This window comes from Anoplopoma fimbria, chromosome 20, assembly GCF_027596085.1.
Source record: "Anoplopoma fimbria isolate UVic2021 breed Golden Eagle Sablefish chromosome 20, Afim_UVic_2022, whole genome shotgun sequence".
Classification (NCBI taxonomy): domain Eukaryota; kingdom Metazoa; phylum Chordata; class Actinopteri; order Perciformes; family Anoplopomatidae; genus Anoplopoma; species Anoplopoma fimbria.
This window is the reverse complement of record NC_072468.1, coordinates 5,919,219-5,938,304: the sequence shown is the minus strand read 5'-3', so window position 1 is coordinate 5,938,304 and position 19,086 is coordinate 5,919,219. Positions and strand designations below refer to the sequence as shown.

Genomic DNA, 19,086 nt, shown 5'->3' with positions numbered 1-19,086 from the left:
ATTACATTTCTTCGAATTACATACAAGTAGGGATATATAAAACCTGCTATGGTTATATACAGAAATAGAAAATCTAAGCTTTAACCTTCTAAGAGATACAGTTGATGATTATTCCATCATAAACCAGTGCTGGAACAATCCCATCCAAGTCTCAAAGGATTGGAAATCTATCATTTCTATTTCTATGTACATCTCACCTCTGGATATTGATCTGTTTTCTTTATTTAGAATGTAACTGTGCAGAAATGTGTGACAGCTCAAAAGTGACTGGCAGCTGAGTCCACAACTTGAAATAAATTAGAACAAATAAGACAAGTTTGAGTTCACTAATAAGTGGATGACTGCAGAGGTGTCTAGTCAGAAGACAGGAACTGTAAACTTAAGTCTCTCTCACGTAACCACAATAAAAACTTGAATGCGATGAGGTCAATATGACATGATACTGTACATCATCATCAGTTTTATATCTGTAAAGGTGAACAACAACAAAAATGATGAGCCCAAATACAAATATTCCTGTCTCGATACAGCAGTAACAAATAGAATGGTATATAATCTTTTTCTAGCAGCTCCGGTGCATTTAATGTAGCTCTCCCAGCATGCCAAATGGGCTTTGTTTCCTTTCCTGGCTCAGTTTTAAGTAGCTGAAAGTCACTTTTTGAATCAGATCTACAGTACGTGGCACTGCCATAAAGAGAAGGAATACTAAGATCTATCCTAAACCATACACTGCTGTATTTTAGGTTATTTCTGACACCTTGGGCATGACCTTTAACACCTCTTACTAACAAAATGATCCTCTCTCAACACAAGCCTGTCTCATATTATATTTATTTTACAACAACTCAGATCATGGCTTAAATAAACTGCACCTTAATGCATCCATCCATCTAAATCTTGCTCAAATTAAGTCTTTCATGTTTTTTAAGTCCCCCCCCCCGCCTCTCTCGCTGCTCCTCCTCTAATCTCTTTTAGCCCTTCCTTTCCTCTTTCTCCTCCCAGAGTTCTCCTGGGGCTTCTCCTCTTTGCTCCCCGTCACCATTGCCCCGTTGGCGGCCTTGCTGAGCCCGTTGAGGGTCCCGTTAGAGAGGGCCTTACCCCCTTTGGAGGAGGAGGCGTCACGTCTGGGCTGTTGGCGGCGGTAGGTCTGGTAGTAGAAGTTGCCGAAGAGGACGATGAAGGTGATGGCGTAGCAGATGAGGGAGTAGTGCATCCAGTGGGGGAAGTCGCAGTTGACGTAGAGGGACAGGGCTGTGTGGCCGATGGTGACGTGGAACTGGACCTGAGACACAAAGAAAGAAAATCATAGTTTTGCGTTTTTGTTGTGTAATTGTTTCACACCTCTAAATCTGAGAATCGATATTTCGGTGTGTAAGATTTATCTTCCAAAACTTGTTAAAGGAATACATTTTAATTTAAATTAGAGGTAATATCTTACCATCTGGATGATGGTCAAGTACTTCTTCCACCACAGGTACTTCTGGATCTTAGGTCCACAGGAAGCCAGGCCATAATACAGATACATCAAGACGTGGATGGCTGCGTTCATGTGGGCCCCAAAGAATGCTGCAAATAAAAGAATATTCAAACATTGATATTAGTTTTGACATGCTAATTTTGTTGCTAGAACACATATTTATAACACGAATAATATTACTATGAACACTTTATTGTCCTTTTTTTCCCCATTTAAGGACAATAAGGGTATATAATGTATATATATAATGAGAACTTTCATATATAGAATATTTCACATTATTGACTCATTATCCAGCTGCATTTACACACAAAGATTATGTAACAAGAAACTATTTGACCAACTGTGATGGATTATGTATTCATGTCTCTGCAAGATGTTTTTGTGCTTTTGGTGATTGTGACACAAAAGGCACATTACATGTAAAAGATTCCTCTTTCTACCTTCCTATAAAAAAAAATGAACAAAATTGCTCAGTATGTAAGGATCAGGAAAGTAAGCAAAGGGTAAAATGTTGGACTCTATTGTAGCATGAGCTACTCACACTGTCCTCCTGCCACCCACTTGATGCCGATCCACCACAGAGTGAACATGGTGCAGTGGTGGTAGACATGCAAGAAAGTAACCTGGTTGAACTTTTTCCTCAGGATGAAAAACACCGTGTCCAGATACTCGATGCCCTTAGAGATGAAATACCACCACAGAGCTCCTGCCACCTGTCTCGGACGTACGTGAGAAATGGGGTTGATGGGAGAAGTCAGACAAAGGTGGAGGAAGGAAATAGAAACGAATCAGGGAAACAGACAGTAAGGGAAGAGCAGTTAATTTGGACTTTTCATTTCTCACTTGTTGTATAATCTTAAAGTCAGTGTCACCTGAAACCGATTGACTGTGTCAGATGTGTAACTACGTCCCGGAGCAGTAGGAAGGAAGGCGAAACTGAACACCTATCATGATCCCTCTTCCAGCTCGCACTTTTGCTAATAATGGTAGTACGGACCAAATGAACGGATGCTGATCACGTTTCTAAAACCCCTTGAAAGTGAACCATCCCTGGCACGCAGACAAGGATTTTTCTTCATCATTTGAGTAGAGAAGAGCACCAAAGTGAAGTCAGATTTATCCGTGTAACATGAGCCGAGGTGTCTTGTTATTCTTGGAAACGAATTACTGCACACACATTAACCATAAGAACGTAAGTTACATAATAGGGCAAGTGCGGTGCAGTCCATTGTTTTCATGTTCCATTTTTTTTTTTTAACACAAAACACTCACCCTGACTTCATTGGGGTCCTCTGAATAGTCCACCCGTTGACAGATGTAGCTGTAGCTTGCTGACCGCGCTGCCATAAACAGCTAAAAAACAAGAGAATATATAATGAATCACTAATATCAATGGACAAAGGCAGAGAGACGCAGTGAAAGTTAAGAAAAAGGAGAAGATGTATACACTGTAATAAGGTTAGTCTAAACGTAAGGTGAAACTGTTACTGTAATGTACTGATGTAGATGGATAGTAATGGCTTGGATAAAACATCCACGGATTCAACTTACTCACAACATGTGGTGAAACAAAAGAGCATCTAGTTTATAGTAACCTACCTCTTTAAAGATGAAGAAGTTGAGGAAGACCATGCTGAAGTTGTAGACTATGAGGGTTTTGCGGAGCTGGAAGGGCTCTCTGTTCTTCATGTATTTGGGCCCCAGCCAGAGGAATAGCAGGTAGGAGGTGCTGATGGCCAGCGTGGGCAAGGGGTTGTCCATCAGAGGCCATTTCTCCACTCGCTTGTCTATGGGACAGATGTTCTTATAGCATTACATAACTATTCTTAATGTTCGCTTTACACTGTTACAGCGTGGGTTCAATGTCAGTGTATTTTAAGGGGAGTGCAGGTAGAATGTAATAGGAGTACAGATGCCACATTTTGTACTGAGGTTACCTGTATGGAGGTTGATTTGGTGTAGTGTAATGCTGCATGTGATACTATGAGAATGTTATATATGAGTGGGAATTTTTATTTGCTTATGAGTCGAAGGATACAATATCCTTTCATCGATTTAGCAGATGATGAAAAAGAGAAGATATGATCCTACACTTTATGTAATGATTCCACTTCAGTTATAAAAAGAAAAAGGTGTTCAAGGAGTGAATTGAGACAAGACACATTGACAATATATTGCTGTATATTTCATATCAATATATGTCCACACACATTCTTCTACTATGGTGCAACTTTAACTCATCCTTTTGCAAATTCCCACCAAAGCACCATCCATTCACTGACTCATTGCAGGGAAAACCACCTACCTGTAGATGTACACATAGTGCACACACAAAAACTTAAGTATTCAGTCACTTGTTAAACACCATTTCACTCAAAAAGATCTGACAACGACCGAAATACAAGATTGTTACCTGCGATAGTTAGGGTCCATTTGTAGAACTCTATGGTGTCATTAATTAAATGTGTGACAATCTCCATGTCTGTGGCCGATGACCTGAAATTAAAGAGAATGTGAGAATGGAGACCTCTGAAATCTCAGCTTTTAAGTTAAGTACTTAAAACTAGTATGAACCCTTGCCATGCTTATTTCTAAACTGCATATAATAATAATAATAATTCCATTTTTAAATTATTGATATTTAAACAGTATGAAGTTGTAAGAGAAGCGAACCCAGGCTCACAGAAGGCCAGTTTAAAGCCTATAGGAGCCCCCATGAGGCCATGATAGATTGACTGGAGGCTTCATTGCGCACAAAGGCTGGGAGCACCGGACGGCACAGCGTGTGTGTCAGCAGATTTTTGGCCTGGTGGTCGTTATAATGAGAGTGTGTGGGGGGGGGAAATGGGTCATCTCCTATAGACTGATGTTGATAAGTGTGATTGAATGATCCCTGAATTGATGACGCCCCCCCTCCCCATCTCTGACTCCCTCCAGCCTGGAGCGGATCAGGCGCTGCTGCAGCATCTGCCTGCCTCAGTCCTGCATTAAATATATCATACATCCTTGTCAAATATCAAAATGTTAACCGCATATTGTGTGTGTTCTAAGCTTATATATTTACAAAAGGGTTGTTGTTGTTTTTTTTCCACAATTTGAATGTCAATTATTTGCAATTTGCAATATGCAGTCCGGCCTTCGACTAGGCTCCAATCATCAATATGATTTTTTTCAAAAATGCCTGAGCTTTTTTTTTTTTCCATCTTCCATCCGTGAAACAACACGATTACCGTCTCCATAAAAGATGAACGCGGTCTCAGATCACGACTACACACAGGCAACATATCATATCCCGGTGTATCGACATTGGTCTCGCCTTCTCCTCCGTGCAGATGAGGATGCTCATCACCTTACCGTGTCGGTGCTTTAAGAAAAATCCGTCTAAAATGACATTCAATGCAAGGTCATGCAGTGAGCGTTACTCCGGCCTGTGATCGACTGCGCTTGTTCTCTATGAATTGAATTGATTAACTGTTCCGCATCCAGTGTGAAATAAACGGGCCGTTGAATAAAACGGCGATGGCATGAATCTGTCGTTAGGGGACCACACTAGTCTCCTCTGCGCCTCTGCCTCCCTCAGTCCTCCTCCCGACCATCAACACCGGCCATGAACACACCCAACACTTCCGATCCAACTTTCAAAGTAAAGAATGAATGAATGCAGGTTTCCCTTACAGCCCAGTAGAAAATGGCCATACAATCAATTCAATATTATTTATAATACCAACCAAAAATAATATAAACAACAACAGCAACCATACTACTACTTCTACTACTAGTGCTTCTAATCCTACTCCTACTCATACTATTACTACTACTTATAATAATAATAATAATAATAATAATAATAATAATAATAATAATAATAATAATAATAATAATAAGAATAATAATAACACAAAGAAGAAAAGAAGAATAATGCCTATAGTATGCTATTGTTAATATCAATAATCATTCAACCAAACACTTGTCTTCATCAATTAAATCCCTCATGACACTTAAATGGCAATGCAATGAGTTTATGAGTATCAATAATAAATGTTTAAATGTTTATCCTTATATGATTTAGGTTAACTTAGGTGGAGCTCGTGTGACAATGAATATTCTCAGTTTCCAATCCAAATCTTTTCATTTGAAAGCCGAGGCATTAAATTTCCTGCTGGCTTCATTCTGTCTAGCTTCATGAAGCTCCTTTCCACTTGACCGGGATGATGGAAAGATGCTACGCGCATGCGCACAAATGGAGGCGGATTCAGCAGCATCAGCTTCGTCAAGTCAGCCGGACACGGTCAAAGAAAGGCAGGAAAAGTATTGGTTTCGACTTCAAAATAAAACAAAAATAAATGCATCTCCGAAAATGGACAGAAATGAACTATTTTTGTACAGGTTCACTGAAAAATGTGCACATCAAACATAAAAAAAAGTGAAATAGATAGCATCGAATTTCAAACTGTATATTGTTTCTTAAACAATAGGCTCTCCATGTTTATCAGGTTAACCAAAGACTGGGGATGACATAAAATTGGTTTTATTTTGAAATTCATGACCACAATCCTTGACCTCACTCTGTCTGGCTTGACGTTTGGTTGCTGCGCTGTTGCACCGGCTTCTCACTTGTCCTCTGCTGTACGAGCTGGTTGTTTTAATCTATAAACTAGGCTGAATGTTTTCTTCCTGTTGGTCCTGTGACGTGGGGATCAGAGGAGCACATCGTGCAATTTTACGTAAGGTTGAGATGAGGATGCGATCTCCGGACTCTCTTCATTGATGGTGGTGAGCGTCCATCATAGGCCCTGCTCTCTGATCACTGGAGCTAGTTCCTCTTATGAAAATGGTCAGGTGAAATGTAGTCTTTGATCAAGGAGGGTTTTTTTTTTTATCAGCGATAAGGTCAAGACTTCTGCTCCAAAATGAAGATTTGGAGCACGGAACATGTGTTCAGGTTGGTCATTGGTTTATTGAGATTGTATTGTTATAAAGCAGAGTGGACTGGTCTGTCATTGGAAGGCTAGGTTTGTGGGACCTTCAGCTTTATTAAGTTTAAATACATTTTCATTTAATTAGACTCTGAAGCTCACGTCCATCTGATTCTGGTCAGTACATCCCATGTGTGATCACTATGATGATTTAACATCAGCAGTAAGCTACTACTACAGCCTCCTAGTCACAGTTTTGTCCCAGAAAAGCACCTAAGGTTAGTTATTTTGGTTGATAAAGGACTTCCATCAAAAACCTTGTGCACTTGACTGGATAGGAGTATCATGAAACACATTGCTACACACACAGTTGTCAGCCAATAGTGAAAATTGACATGTTTTTTCCCCTTGATATTATCTTTTACGGTTTTGTGTGCAGTTACCCATGGGAGACGGTGATCAAGGCTGCCATGAGGAAGTACCCGAACCCTATGAACCCTAACGTGGTCGGGGTGGACGTGCTGGACCGCAGTCTGGATACAGAGGGACGCCTGCACAGCCACAGACTTCTCAGCACAGAGTGGGGCCTCCCAGGCATTGTGCGAGCTGTCAGTCATCAACACACACACACACACACACACACACACACACAGATGTATATAACCATAGAAGCATATGTGGTCAGAGGCAGGTGCACGTATACATGTACAGCACCTACTGGGCTGTAGCAACAAACCACAGCTTCGAGGTTCGGTCCTACAGTGGTCTTTCCATTGAGTGTCCAGAGCAAGAAGCTGAAGTGGGCCCTGTAATAAGTTGTGCCATGTTCTGTACATACACAGATCAAGCGATATGTTTGCTCATTTTACTGTACTTGCTTATGTATTATCGTGTGTGTAGATACTGGGGACCAACTATACGCAGACGTATGTGAAGGAACACTCCATAGTGGACCCAGAGGAGAAAAAGATGGAGCTGTGCTCAACGAATGTAAGATATACCGAGTCTGTCCGCAGGCCATGACTTCAATAAGCAATTCTTACACAGCTCATTTAGCCATGGTGAGCCACAACACAATTTAAATCCAACTCTGTAATCACCTATATAACAATGCACTAAAAAGTGCTGATTTGGTGTTCATAAATAATAAATAACAAACAACAATTCACAGGAAATACTATGGTACATTGATATAGTAATTGTTGTGTCCAAATAAATAGTGTGCACTGCATACGCATTACCATACTCCATGTATATATCCCATAAATAAGGAAATCCACATTTATTCTTTCCTCCAGATCACTCTCACCAACCTGATTTCAGTGGATGAAAGGCTTCTTTACAGACCACACCCAGACAACCCAGATGTGTAAGTACATTGCACAATTAATTCAACTTCATTTGAGGGTGAGTTTCTGAAAACTCACCCTCATCCTCATCCTCATCCTCCCTCCCTCCTTCCTCAGTACCGTTTTGACCCAGGAGGCCATCATCACAGTCAAGGGAGTGAGTCTAAGCAGTTACCTGGAGGGGATGATGGCTAGGAGAATGTCAGCTAATGCCAGGAAGGTAACACAAAATAAGAAAAGTAGATTTATATTCAGACACTTCTTGTATCCTTTGCATGTAGCCTGCAGTTACAAAATATTGCATATAAAAAATATTTCTTTGCATGCATTCTAACTGGGACGTTGCTGTCTCTGCAGTTTCATTGCCTTTTTGCTCGGCCTACAGTCAGAAGTTACTTTTCCCAGCGGTGTTCATCTGTTTCTGTTTCTGGCCTTCGTCTTCTCTTTAATCTTCTCTTTCTCTGTGTGGATCTGTAGGGTTGGGATGCTATTGAGTGGATTATAAAGAACTCTGAAAGGGAGAACGTACCTCTCTGTGACATTTACTAACTCTGGTAACTCTTTTTCTCTGCTTTACTCCACAACCTTCAGTCTTACCAGATTATTATAAGCATGCCACAAATGTTTTATTTTCTCTCAAAACTACAAAAATCTGAAGTCTTATAATTGTATATGCATGTGTCACATATTTCAGTGCTCATTTGTTTGCATACACAGGACTGCAGTTCTACAGTGACGACTACTTTACCCTCTTTACACCTCATAAACCACCAGGGATTCTCAGCATCTTGGGAAACTCTGCAGTTGGTTCTCATATCGCCATGCACTGGAAGCTAAGACTGAAAGGGAAATGATGCCAAAGCTGAATGGTTACAGAGCTGGATTAAAGGGTTGTGGATCCGGTAGGCGTTGCTCAACCATGAGCATACCAGACTTTACTGGTTTGAATATAGTATTACTACAACACATTTCCTTTACTCTCATGTCATATCTTCGTGTACCCTGGAAGAGATTCAGAGGAGGGAATCAGCACGTACATGTACACATTTTTAAAGAAACAAGTAATGGTACTATGACAATATGCAAAAAAACATCATATCTTTTCATTTGAACTAATGTCATTCCTCACTGGTGACTCCTATGGCAGGAGTTCAAATCTGAAGTATGTATTGGTGCTTATTATGTGTTTTAAGACGCACAAACTGTAGATGATTGATTGCATGATATCAGTTTAAAAAGAGGGGGGAGTAAGAAAGAAAAAAAAATGTCGAAAATAGATATACATTTGCTAATGCAGCTTTAGGTAGGTATTCAAAGTAATTATATTGTTTATCTTAACAACATCAAAAAAGATGGGAATGTACCATTAAAATTACCTTCTTTGTCGGCTTGCTAAGCAAAAGTATGTAATGTTTTTGATTTTAAAAATCTGGGCAATATTGCCTTAAACCAGCAGATTTGTAACTGGGTTCATGATGAAGATACGGATTACATGTTCGGCTTTTGTGATCAGTACAGTAAAACGTCTTTGTGGGCAGAATTGCCACTTTTATATGGCCTTAAATGATGCCTGTGTATTTTTGCCATTATATTTATTTGGCAGCTGTATCATTCATGCCTTTACCAGTAATACACGACACTTCCAAATGTTGAACCTCTCTTTTAAAAGCTACCTTTACACCGCAGTTCTGTTTGTGCAACACTGCAGTGGAAAGATAAACACAATTACATTGATCATATTTCTTGGTAAAATTAATAATATTTACATAATATTTGTATAAATATTATTTATTTTAAAACGTTGTGTAAAAATCAGTAAATTATTACATTGTTTATATTGTCTGAATGCACGCTAAAAGAGTTTCATTTGCTTTTTTTACTTCAACTGTTACTGCTGCAACAATTAAAACAAAAATGAGATTTTGAAACTTGAACACAAGTGTTTGTTGTTCAGGCAGCTCAATGTTTAACAGCCTAGTGTTATTATATAGCAGGACTGCCTAATTCACACTAATTCCCCACAGCCCTTTGTAGTTTAAAGACACTACAGAGGTCCGCTATGGTTGGGGAATGTCATTGATTTTGTTTTTTGTGTTTCATCATCCAAATACTGTTTGATTCCTCTGCTCCAGATAGAAACACTCAGGTATGAACAGTGATGGAAAATCTGAGGCAGAGAAAATATCATCTATCATGGAGATGGTTTGATGTCCTGATGACAAGCAGAACTCATTCCTAGATCATTTTTATAAACTACTAGCATGCAGTTTGTCATTTGTCCAGTAGAGAGCACTATTTTTCTGTTACCAGCAGCCATGCTTCCTGCTCACCTATAGAAAGAAGCCAGTGTGGATTTTAAATCTGAATAAAAGGTGATTGCCCAGCATAATGCCTCAGTGTGTGCCAAGAAAAATTGCATTAAGATGACATTATATAACCGATGGCAGAGGTAAGGTTATTTTATTTTATTTATTCAACAGAACATAAACAGAACGCATTGCATAGCATGTACATCATTCCTCACTGTCTGAGCAGCAATTGAGGAAAGTCTGGGTCAAATTGCACCTTAACACCAATATTACCATTCCTTGCTATAATCTCAATAAATAAATAAGTAAACACAATCGGCTGTGTGTTTAAAAATCATGCAGTAGGCTACAGAAAAATAAGATGTTTCAAACAGTCAACTTTGGTATCAGAGCCTCAGGATTAAATACCACTCTTCTGTAAATGAGACAATTGTTGATGATGATAAAAACAGCATCAGGATCTGAAAACATTCCAAACAAGAATTAAGCTGTACCGGTTTCAAGTTTTGTGAAAAGGCACACGCCATTGTTATGTTGACTTTAACTACAATCTTTGGTAATACTGCACACAGGTGCTGTTGCTATAGCAGCCACAGCAGAACATGAACACAATAATAATAAAAAAAGTAATATCAAATCCTTATAAAAGTGGAAAACAGCAAAGAAAGATAAAAAAAAATACATATTGTGGTGTGCCAACATTATCATAGACTCAGTCTAATGATCAATTACCGACTCCATTGCTAACATTAATTACCTCTTAGATACTGCAGCAACTCAAGACTTATGCCTCTCCATCCCTGTGCCGAACAATACTATTGTAATCCTCATCTGAACGTCACACACATTGCATCCCCCATATGAGCCGGCCTTGTAACAGATCAAACAAATCACAATTTCAAAACAGGTTTGAATAATCTTCTTACTTTGTGTTGTAAAAAAAAAAAAAAAAAACCCACAATTACATGGGTTGAAAACCAAAAAATGTAAATCAAAACAAATTCCCAAATTGGGAAAAACAACTGCACACATCTGAGGTCAAGAGGTGCGTTTGCTTTGGAGGCGCAACTTCAACGACCACAATAAACTAAGACTTAACTCTGACAGACGAGTGTTCCCTTTATCCACAGGCTGACTGCTACATCTCCTTTTCCTCTGTCACATTCACTCACTTTCAACTGTGAACTCTCCTTAGAAGTTCAAAAGAATCTCAATTGCATAGTTGTCCCACTGCCTGAGCCCCCTCCGGTCATGCCTCAACTAAATACACATCCAGGAATTGATTGTCCTATTAACAAAAACGATATTGTACATTTCTATGTACAGTATGTACAGTCAGTTCATCTGGATTTTTTTCGGGGGGGATCAGAAGTTGAAAAGGTTGATGAAGTCTTGAGGAGAGAGAGACATGGTGCAGCTTTCTGGGTTGTTTGCTGTGCAGGGATGGTTTGTGTCCTGGGAGAAAACACACAATGATCAATATTAAAAGGTTTATGTTCCTTTCTTTTAGTTGTGACATTTTTGTTTTCATATCAGCTTTGATCAAGTGCAAAGGAGGAAAAAACAAATGCTACCTTCCAGAAAAGGATGTGGCAGTGTGTGCAGAAGTGCAGGGTGTCACTATATTCCTCTCTGTGAGGATAGCAGCGGCTCAGCTTGGAGTACATCTTCTTCCACTCCAGGTGACCTTTGTCTGACACCATCAGACGCTTTCGGATCTAAAGAAAAAGTAAAAAAGTACACTTTAAGACACAACCCAAGGAGAGAAAAATCTTTGAAATATCTTTTTAAATGTCAGCTTTCTTGAGAATTTATTTTGTAACCCAATTCGCCCCAAAAGATGGTGCATTTATAGACTTATGTTTTTTCCCCAAACACAAACTCTTTAAAGCACTCCAACCTGTAGAAAAATCTTCACTGTAACCTACTTTAGTGTAAAGCCCGAGTCCGTCTCACTCGCTTATCAGGTGCATGCTTTTGAGCGTGGTTACTGTAAGGTCAGTCTGCAAACTCTATGGCCTCCTGTTTTCCAGAAGCAAGTCTTGTTTATCAGAAATGCTTGACCTCATTGAGTGATTTAATGACTTGTATGTCAAAAAGACTGCACTGTTATCTTAGTTTAACGGTATCAAGTATATAACCTGGAGGTCATCTGAAGCAGTTTGAGGACAACAAGGAAGACAACTAACCTGCCATGTGTTGCAATGTGTGTTAAGGGCACGGGGTAGTACATCTATCTCATTCTCAACATATTTAGGGATTATCCATGGATTTCTACATGCCTGTCTGTCTGTGAAGTGGTAATGGCAGAGCCTCTTCCACAGCAGCCGGTCCTCAGCGAGGGCCCCAAACGAGGGGCACACCTGGCCCAGGCTGACCAGGTCCCTGCCGTCCGTGAGACGCTGCATGATGTTCAAATGCAGACTGGCAGGCAGGTCGGTCAGAGACATGCCTGTAGATGTGGGCTGAAGGAAAACAGTCATTCATTTAAAAGAAATTTGCATGTATGTCCTCCTTGAATTCCCCTACATTTTCCATCATATGAGAGAACTTGTGTAAATTAGGCTCCTGGACCTGTATTTTGAGCCGATGCTTACCCTGTTGATCTGGATGTTGTCTAGCTGCTTATGCCACTGCAGGATGTTTTCCATGCGGTACAGCCAGGTGTTGATGTTCCCCACCAGGACAGACTTGCCCATGTCCTGAACGTGACCACACAGTGAGACGTAGAGCGTCTGCAGCAGCTCCTTGATGGGACGAATGTTCTGCTGGTCATTGAGAACTGAGGAGGAAATCAGAAGATATATTCACTGAACTCAATTTACGACTTCAATCATGAGCTAAAAGTGAGGTTTTCAAAGCATGGCTGTTACAGAAAGATGGAGTGGCTGTTCTCTTCTCCTGTGACGTTTATAATATTTGGCCAGCAGGTTTCATAACGCCACCTAAACAACCTCAATCTCTGTTTAGCAGAGGGAACATTTAGTTTACACTGTGGCTTGCTGGGCCGTCTGGTGACTGTCTTGTGTGTTTTACTCTGCCATTAAAGCACTAAATTCACTCCCCTGGCTCCTTCACAGGTCCTCAGGGCTCATTTCCACACCTATTGGTGCAAACAACAGTAATAGCTTTTATGCCATTTTCTTTAAGAAAGAAGAAGAGTCTATATCTAAGTCGTGGGCAGGTGTGTGTAAAAACAGCAGAAAAAGGAGAGAAACTTTTTGCTTACCTTTCTGTACCACTCTGTCCAGAATATTCATGTAGTTTTTCTGCGCCACTCCGCTGAGCGAGGGGAGCTTGGACTTGGCGATAAGCTCCAGCAGCTAGAGCAGAGAAAAGAAAAGAAAAGAAAAGAACGAAAAACAACATAAATTTCATCCTGTCAGCGGTTGAGACTCTCTGTTCCGTTGTCTCATTACCTAATGTTTGTTATGCTGCTCTCTCACAAAAGGCACTCGCACTACAAACAATAAAGAGCTGTCCAGAACAAATTTGGAGCCGCTCCACCTTGTCCTCACTCTCAACTGAAGGTGGGTCCAACAACCACATAACAGCACTCTCACTTTGATCACTCTTCATTCGCTTTAGGGGAAGAAGGTACTGGAGAGGTGTTGGACAGCAGCCCGGGGCTGTCAACAGCGTCAGCCTCCGCAAACAAGCTTTTTAATCATTTGACTCCTGATCCTCCTGTCATGTGAATGAGCTGAATCATTTGACAGAGTGTGTCTGCACTTGCCGCTCCATGCAGGCCTGTGTGTGTGTGTGTGTGTGTGTGTGTGTGTGTGTGTGTGTGTGTGTGTGTGTGTGTGTGTGTGTGTGTGTGTGTGTGTGTGTGTGTGTGTGTGTGTGTGTGTGTGTCTGCGTGGTTGTTGGCGTTGGCTAGCGGACAAACTGTGGGTTCCAGGGTGGCATGTCTGGCATGTAACAGATGCTTTGACATCATGGAGAAACCTTCCCCTCCTTGCTCAATTCTTACCGGAGCATGTGACCTTTGTCATCATATCAACATCAACATATTGTGGGGGGACTTTCTGGTAAACTGGAGGGGGCAGTGATCGTAGGCAATTTAATTTCAGGAGTAGAAAAGTAGACCGCTTAAACTTTTCTGGTAATGGAAAACATAAACACAATTACATAATATAATTACAAATTGTGAGTAAGAATTCAGTCAAATCCTCACTGAAAGGTTGATTAGTTTGAGGGGCTTAATAACACCAACCTTTGAACTACATTACTCTCCGACATCCTCCCCCTCCTTGTTCATTTTTAACTATTTTAAGCTTCTTCACTCCCTCCTGGCTCCCCTTTTTATTCATTCCAGCTCCATTCCTAAAACCTAATCCTATGCCCTTCTTCTTTTAGCAGCTCATCAAGTGCTCCTCTCTTTGTAGAGCAGCCGGGCAGAACAATGTGCATTTCAGTATCTACTTTTAGCTCCTGCTGTTCTCTAAACTGCACGCCACAGCTTGGTGTGGGGCTCACACTTTTCTACAAAAACACCAACCAGACACACCGTGTTATGTTGTTACTGTGTAATGGCTATGATAAACTCTTTAAGGTTTCTGTCTCCTTGAAACAACCTCCATTTGTGTGCTCTGAGAAAAGAGAGGACCTCTCGTTGTCTCTTTGTGGAAGAACCCGATCCGTGTAACCGAGACGGAGTTAAATGAACCCTCAAATGCCATCAGACACAACCAGTGAAGAGCAGTGACCTAGGACACCGTGTTCAGACTAGACGCTAGTGTTACACAGCCATATTGTTCTTTGGGCTTACCACACTACGCTGCACTTCTCAGCTGGAACCTGCGCTAGAAAAGGTCAATCCAAAACTTCAACAGAGACAGAAACAAAGTTCTGTGTAAAGAGATTTAAAAACGTGGATCACTTGTGGAATAACAGACTTTATATCTTAGATATATTGCAATGCTGACACCCTACACTTGTGTTTACGACTGTATATAAAAACAACAAAACGGTCATAAAACATGATCCACTGTCCTGCCATAAGATTTTCTGCCCCCCCCCGAGCGAGCTGGCATTGGTACATCACATCACATTCCCTAGGCAGGCAGAAAGAGACAGTTCAACAGAGAATTGTGGCATAGTTTAAGTGAAGAGAGACATAAATGCAGAAAAGAGCGAATGGAGGCGGTCTGATTCTGGCAGAGACAAGTCTGTGTGTGTGTGTGTGTGTGTGTGTGTGTGTGTGTGTGTGTGTGTGTGTGTGTGTGTGTGTGTGTGTGTGTCTCTGAATCACCTGACAACCACCGGCTCTGGTTTCATAAACCCCTGTCGGGTGGTCGCACTTCACCGCACAGCTGTCACCCCCTCTGACCCCCACCCACAACTAGCGCAGGAGAACAGGACCACATGCATCCCACATGCACCTAGCTCACATGTGGGAGAGCTGGTGTTTGGCTCAGTGTGGAGACGCTTTGATGTGGATGGGAAAATCTCCAAATTCAACTAAGGGAGTTTCTATTGATAATGCAATTACGTTATAGATAATGATAAAATATAATATATATTTTATAATGTTTTAAGTGGACTTTTTTCACAAAGCCATTTAGCATCCATCCCTAGTGTATGCTCTATCTGTGTGTACATCAGTTAAACCGTTATAATATAGAGAAAATGTTTAAAGTTACTGAACTGCACTGTTTATTAAAAATTGATTTTGAAATACGCGTTGGTTTTTACTTTGTCAATCATATTGCAGCAAAAATGTCATGCCATGTCACACTTTTATCCTACCACAAACACACACATACACTCCCTGGGTCAGTATCGTCACCACTGAGAGACCCTTGTCTGCAGAGCATTGATAAGAGTACACGCCTGTACACCCTCTTGACCTTAACCCCTTCTCTCCCACTAACAAAACATTTCCCATAAGCAACCACAGAGGAAGAGAAAAAAAAAGGGACAAGAAGAGAAAGAGATGAGGACTCACTCGAACGACGTAATTAAATCTCCTCGTGTCCTTGATGGCGCTGCAGAAGTCTAGGCGGTTGAAGGCCTCTCCCAATGTACAATATCCGTGGCGCTGGGAGAAAACAATCATCAGGGTATTAGATTTAGATCCTCAGCGGGAGGTTTTTTCAGCATGTTTACATTAGCAATGATGATGTGAAAGTAGAGGAGTTGTTTTGTTACCTCCTTGGTGCTTCCTTTATGAACATAAATCCACTTTTCCATGTGGAAATCTGTGAGAAAGCAGATTGTTTATATTAGTGGCTGCCCTCATTAAGCAGCTTATAAGCAATGCAACAAATGCACACACACACAATAAGATACTTTCAGAGTCAGTGTCGTTATTGAAATAGAGTTTATCAAATGCTGGGAAATTAATCATAAACAATATTATCAGGGATGCGTTCCCCTCATGAACGTTACATAACATCCTCACGAGCCTCTCTGGTTAATAGTTTTTGTTCTGGAGTTACTTTTCGTGTATTATTATGCGATTTATAAACCCACACATAAAATTACAAAATGTTGTCTATTGCATCTTTAAAACAATAAGTCAGAGTGTGTGGCCCTTTCATTGTGACTCACAGGGGACCTTGGTGTTGTTGTTCATTAGGTCCTTTTTCCTCTTCTTGGCAGCCATGTCGTAGTTAAGAGAGAGCAGCAGGTTCTCTTTATTGAAACACTCCTCCTCCTCAGCTTTGCAGAAGCTGGAGAGAAAAAAAAAAAAAAAAAAAAAAGAAAAAAAAATATTTTCATTAAAGGCATCAGTTCACCATTTTATCCCAGTACTCTTCATCTGCAGCACATTTTATGCTTTTTCAGTAACATCAACCTGTTAAAGAAGGCTATGAAGAACACACCACCATCAAAACAAAAGGCCTCCCCTACGCTGCCCTTGTTGTATGTGCTTTAACTGCAACCCTAGGCAGTCTTTTCATATTAGTGAGGGCATTTTGGAAAGTGGACCGGCTCAGCAGACGTGTGTTAATCCACTCGCTTGTTGTGAGGTTAATAATAGCTCAGTGATTAGCCTCGGGAAAGGAACATGGCCCCAGAAAACCAGAGACACTGAGGTTAATGAGATGGAAACAACAGGAAGGTTGTAGGCCCTGTCTTTGTTCACAATACTGTCTGGACTTTCTTCAAATACCCCCCCTCCTCCCTCCTCCCTCCTTCTCCCCCTGAAAAAACAAAAAAAACAATGACGCATTTAGGAGCTGCGGAGTCCAAACACTGTTGTGATGGACTTGTTTCATGACAAACCTCTCCACGGAGATATTGTTGTTTTTCTCGTCTGACGTTGTCTTTTTCCATCCCTCTTCGGTTTTAACCCAACTCTGACCCGGTGACCTCCAGTCCTGTCCGAGGAAAGGCATCCTGCTTCGATGACGTTGAGCTAAAAAATTGAAGTAAAAGTATCAGGAAACAGTCCCTGTTGGAGTTAATGTGTATTCTCTCCTGGAAGCGATGTGCTCTGTACGTATTTCTGGTCTACTGTTGTCATTGCGCAGCTCGACTTATATCCTCGTCTCAGAACCCGGAAATACTTAAGCTCCGCCCACTTTGGAAACTTCCCTGCAACACGTGGCTTTGTTTATCAACTTAAGCGTTGCAAAACGTCTTGGGGAGAACAGCAGAGGTAACAAAAACTGCTATCAAGTCACAAGATGTAGAGACAGAGGACACCAAGGGGATTTATTTCGAGGGATTTTAACAATATGAATCACTTAGGAAAGCATTTATTATATTTTAAACAGTTTGGCAGACAATTATATAACTGTCTCCGCTGTAACTACATTCTACATTACTGTACTTAAAGTCAAGATACTTGAACATTTACTTGAGTATTTCCAATTTTTGCTACTTAATGATCATCTCCACTACAATTCAGGGATAAATAATATACTTTTTACTTCACTACATTTATTTTACAACTACAGTCATGGACCGACTGTACAGTCATGGACCGATTATCATAAAAGTGTGCCTCTTTGTAGATGTTTTCTGTATCTTTGTGGTTGTTTTGCTTCTCTTTTTAGGCATTTGATTGTCTCCCCAACTGTCACTTTATAAAGAAAACATATGACCAACTTGTTAAATATGATTGTAACATATTTAAGGCCCTGCATCTTCTAGATTAACTGCCATTTGGGAACAGTATTTTCAACTACTTGTTCAAGTGTACATATCCCACATTTGCATAATAGTATTGCTACTTTTAGTTATAATAAAGGATCTTAACATTTCTTTCACCACTGGCAGTGACCGGGATTCATTAATGAGGAATGCTCATTTATGTACACATCCCTATACAGTCATCCAAGTATGGGATATAATAGTGATATCAAACTGTATTATAATTCTGATTTTGTTACAGACTGCATGCAGGAACCCACAATTTGAAAACCTCTGGATTATAACAGTATTCACAATACAGTTTTAACAGATAATGTACTGGTGCTGATAAAAGTAATACCGGTTCAGGAAGAGGTTTGCCCTAGCTTATCAGTACTGGCTTTATGTCAATGTCAATACAAAGGCTGCAAAGTCCCCTGATTCATAGTCACTCCTGGAATTATTAATACATCAAGTTGTCCTTTGGGTTCCTCCAGAGTATTAGGTCACATTGTGTATTGTGTAGGAGTGTGTGTGTGTGTGTGTGTGTGTGTGTGTGTGTGTGTGTGTGTGTGTGTGTGTGTGTGTGTGTGTGTGTGTGTGTGTGTGTGTGTGTTGGTGTGCAGGGAGTTCAACATTGTATTTCAATTATCCCCAAACAGTACCACCTGATCTGTGAAGACTATGGGAATATGTTTATTTTGGACAGTGCCTTCAAAGATAATGTGTAACTAAGAGCGTCCCGGCCACTGGGTCAACTCTTATCAGCTTATTTAAACACATGACATGTGGACACACTTTTCAGAATGATCAAGAAGATGTGATATATTGGATTTGTCATCAGCATACAGTAAGAATGATAACAAAGGCATCTGTTTAGGAAGTCCTGTTAATGTCTCACCTAAAACACACCCCGGTCTGATCACTGATGTCATGTGACTGCT

The 19,086-nt window shown here is 40.5% G+C and overlaps 3 protein-coding genes across 4 annotated transcripts; 1 reads left to right on the top strand and 2 right to left on the bottom strand.

Moving 5' to 3' along the window:
• Positions 1-961: 961 nt before the first annotated feature.
• elovl4a (ELOVL fatty acid elongase 4a) lies at positions 962-5,044 on the bottom strand. Its single transcript, XM_054620998.1, has 7 exons — positions 4,835-5,044; positions 3,894-3,976; positions 3,080-3,267; positions 2,753-2,833; positions 2,022-2,193; positions 1,439-1,566; positions 962-1,282 (listed from the first exon to the last, which is right to left on the bottom strand). Exons 2-7 carry the CDS (start codon positions 3,958-3,960, stop codon positions 962-964), a joined length of 957 nt encoding a protein of 318 aa, XP_054476973.1. The 5' UTR covers positions 3,961-3,976; positions 4,835-5,044.
• A 1,098-nt stretch (positions 5,045-6,142) lies between these two features.
• Positions 6,143-10,090, top strand: prelid3a (PRELI domain containing 3A). Of its 2 annotated transcripts, XM_054621941.1 has the most exons (7): positions 6,143-6,422; positions 6,836-7,004; positions 7,297-7,386; positions 7,695-7,765; positions 7,863-7,965; positions 8,223-8,299; positions 8,463-8,552. In XM_054621941.1, exons 1-6 carry the CDS (start codon positions 6,391-6,393, stop codon positions 8,292-8,294), a joined length of 537 nt encoding a protein of 178 aa, XP_054477916.1. In that variant the 5' UTR covers positions 6,143-6,390; the 3' UTR covers positions 8,295-8,299; positions 8,463-8,552. The 2 variants fall into 2 exon arrangements, with proteins under 2 accessions (XP_054477916.1, XP_054477917.1); XM_054621942.1 differs by lacking the exon at positions 8,223-8,299 and having other exon boundaries at positions 6,143-6,253; positions 8,463-10,090.
• Positions 10,091-10,192: 102 nt separating this feature from the next.
• Positions 10,193-17,549, bottom strand: fbxo32 (F-box protein 32). Its single transcript, XM_054621135.1, has 9 exons — positions 17,291-17,549; positions 16,613-16,734; positions 16,211-16,260; positions 16,008-16,100; positions 13,284-13,377; positions 12,652-12,836; positions 12,337-12,519; positions 11,629-11,772; positions 10,193-11,509 (listed from the first exon to the last, which is right to left on the bottom strand). Exons 1-9 carry the CDS (start codon positions 17,401-17,403, stop codon positions 11,420-11,422), a joined length of 1,074 nt encoding a protein of 357 aa, XP_054477110.1. The 5' UTR covers positions 17,404-17,549; the 3' UTR covers positions 10,193-11,419.
• Between the last annotated feature and the right edge of the window lie 1,537 nt (positions 17,550-19,086).

Excerpts from the sequence above, each read along its gene's own strand:
- elovl4a (XM_054620998.1), bottom strand. The coding sequence starts at position 3,960 with ATGGAGATTGTCACACATTTAATTAATGACACCATAGAGTTCTACAAA. Across the intron at positions 2,834-3,079 it reads ACTTCTTCATCTTTAAAGAG|CTGTTTATGGCAGCGCGGTC; the intron begins GTAGGTTACTAT and ends CTTGTTTTTTAG. Across the intron at positions 1,567-2,021 it reads GTGGGTGGCAGGAGGACAGT|CATTCTTTGGGGCCCACATG; the intron begins GTGAGTAGCTCA and ends TTTTATTTGCAG.
- fbxo32 (XM_054621135.1), bottom strand. The coding sequence starts at position 17,403 with ATGCCTTTCCTCGGACAGGACTGGAGGTCACCGGGTCAGAGTTGGGTT. Across the intron at positions 16,261-16,612 it reads CAACAACACCAAGGTCCCCT|ATTTCCACATGGAAAAGTGG; the intron begins GTGAGTCACAAT and ends GCTTTCTCACAG. Across the intron at positions 12,837-13,283 it reads GGACAGAGTGGTACAGAAAG|TTCTCAATGACCAGCAGAAC; the intron begins GTAAGCAAAAAG and ends TTTCCTCCTCAG.
- prelid3a (XM_054621941.1), top strand. The coding sequence starts at position 6,391 with ATGAAGATTTGGAGCACGGAACATGTGTTCAG. Across the intron at positions 6,423-6,835 it reads AGCACGGAACATGTGTTCAG|TTACCCATGGGAGACGGTGA; the intron begins GTTGGTCATTGG and ends TTTTGTGTGCAG. Across the intron at positions 7,005-7,296 it reads TCCCAGGCATTGTGCGAGCT|ATACTGGGGACCAACTATAC; the intron begins GTCAGTCATCAA and ends TCGTGTGTGTAG.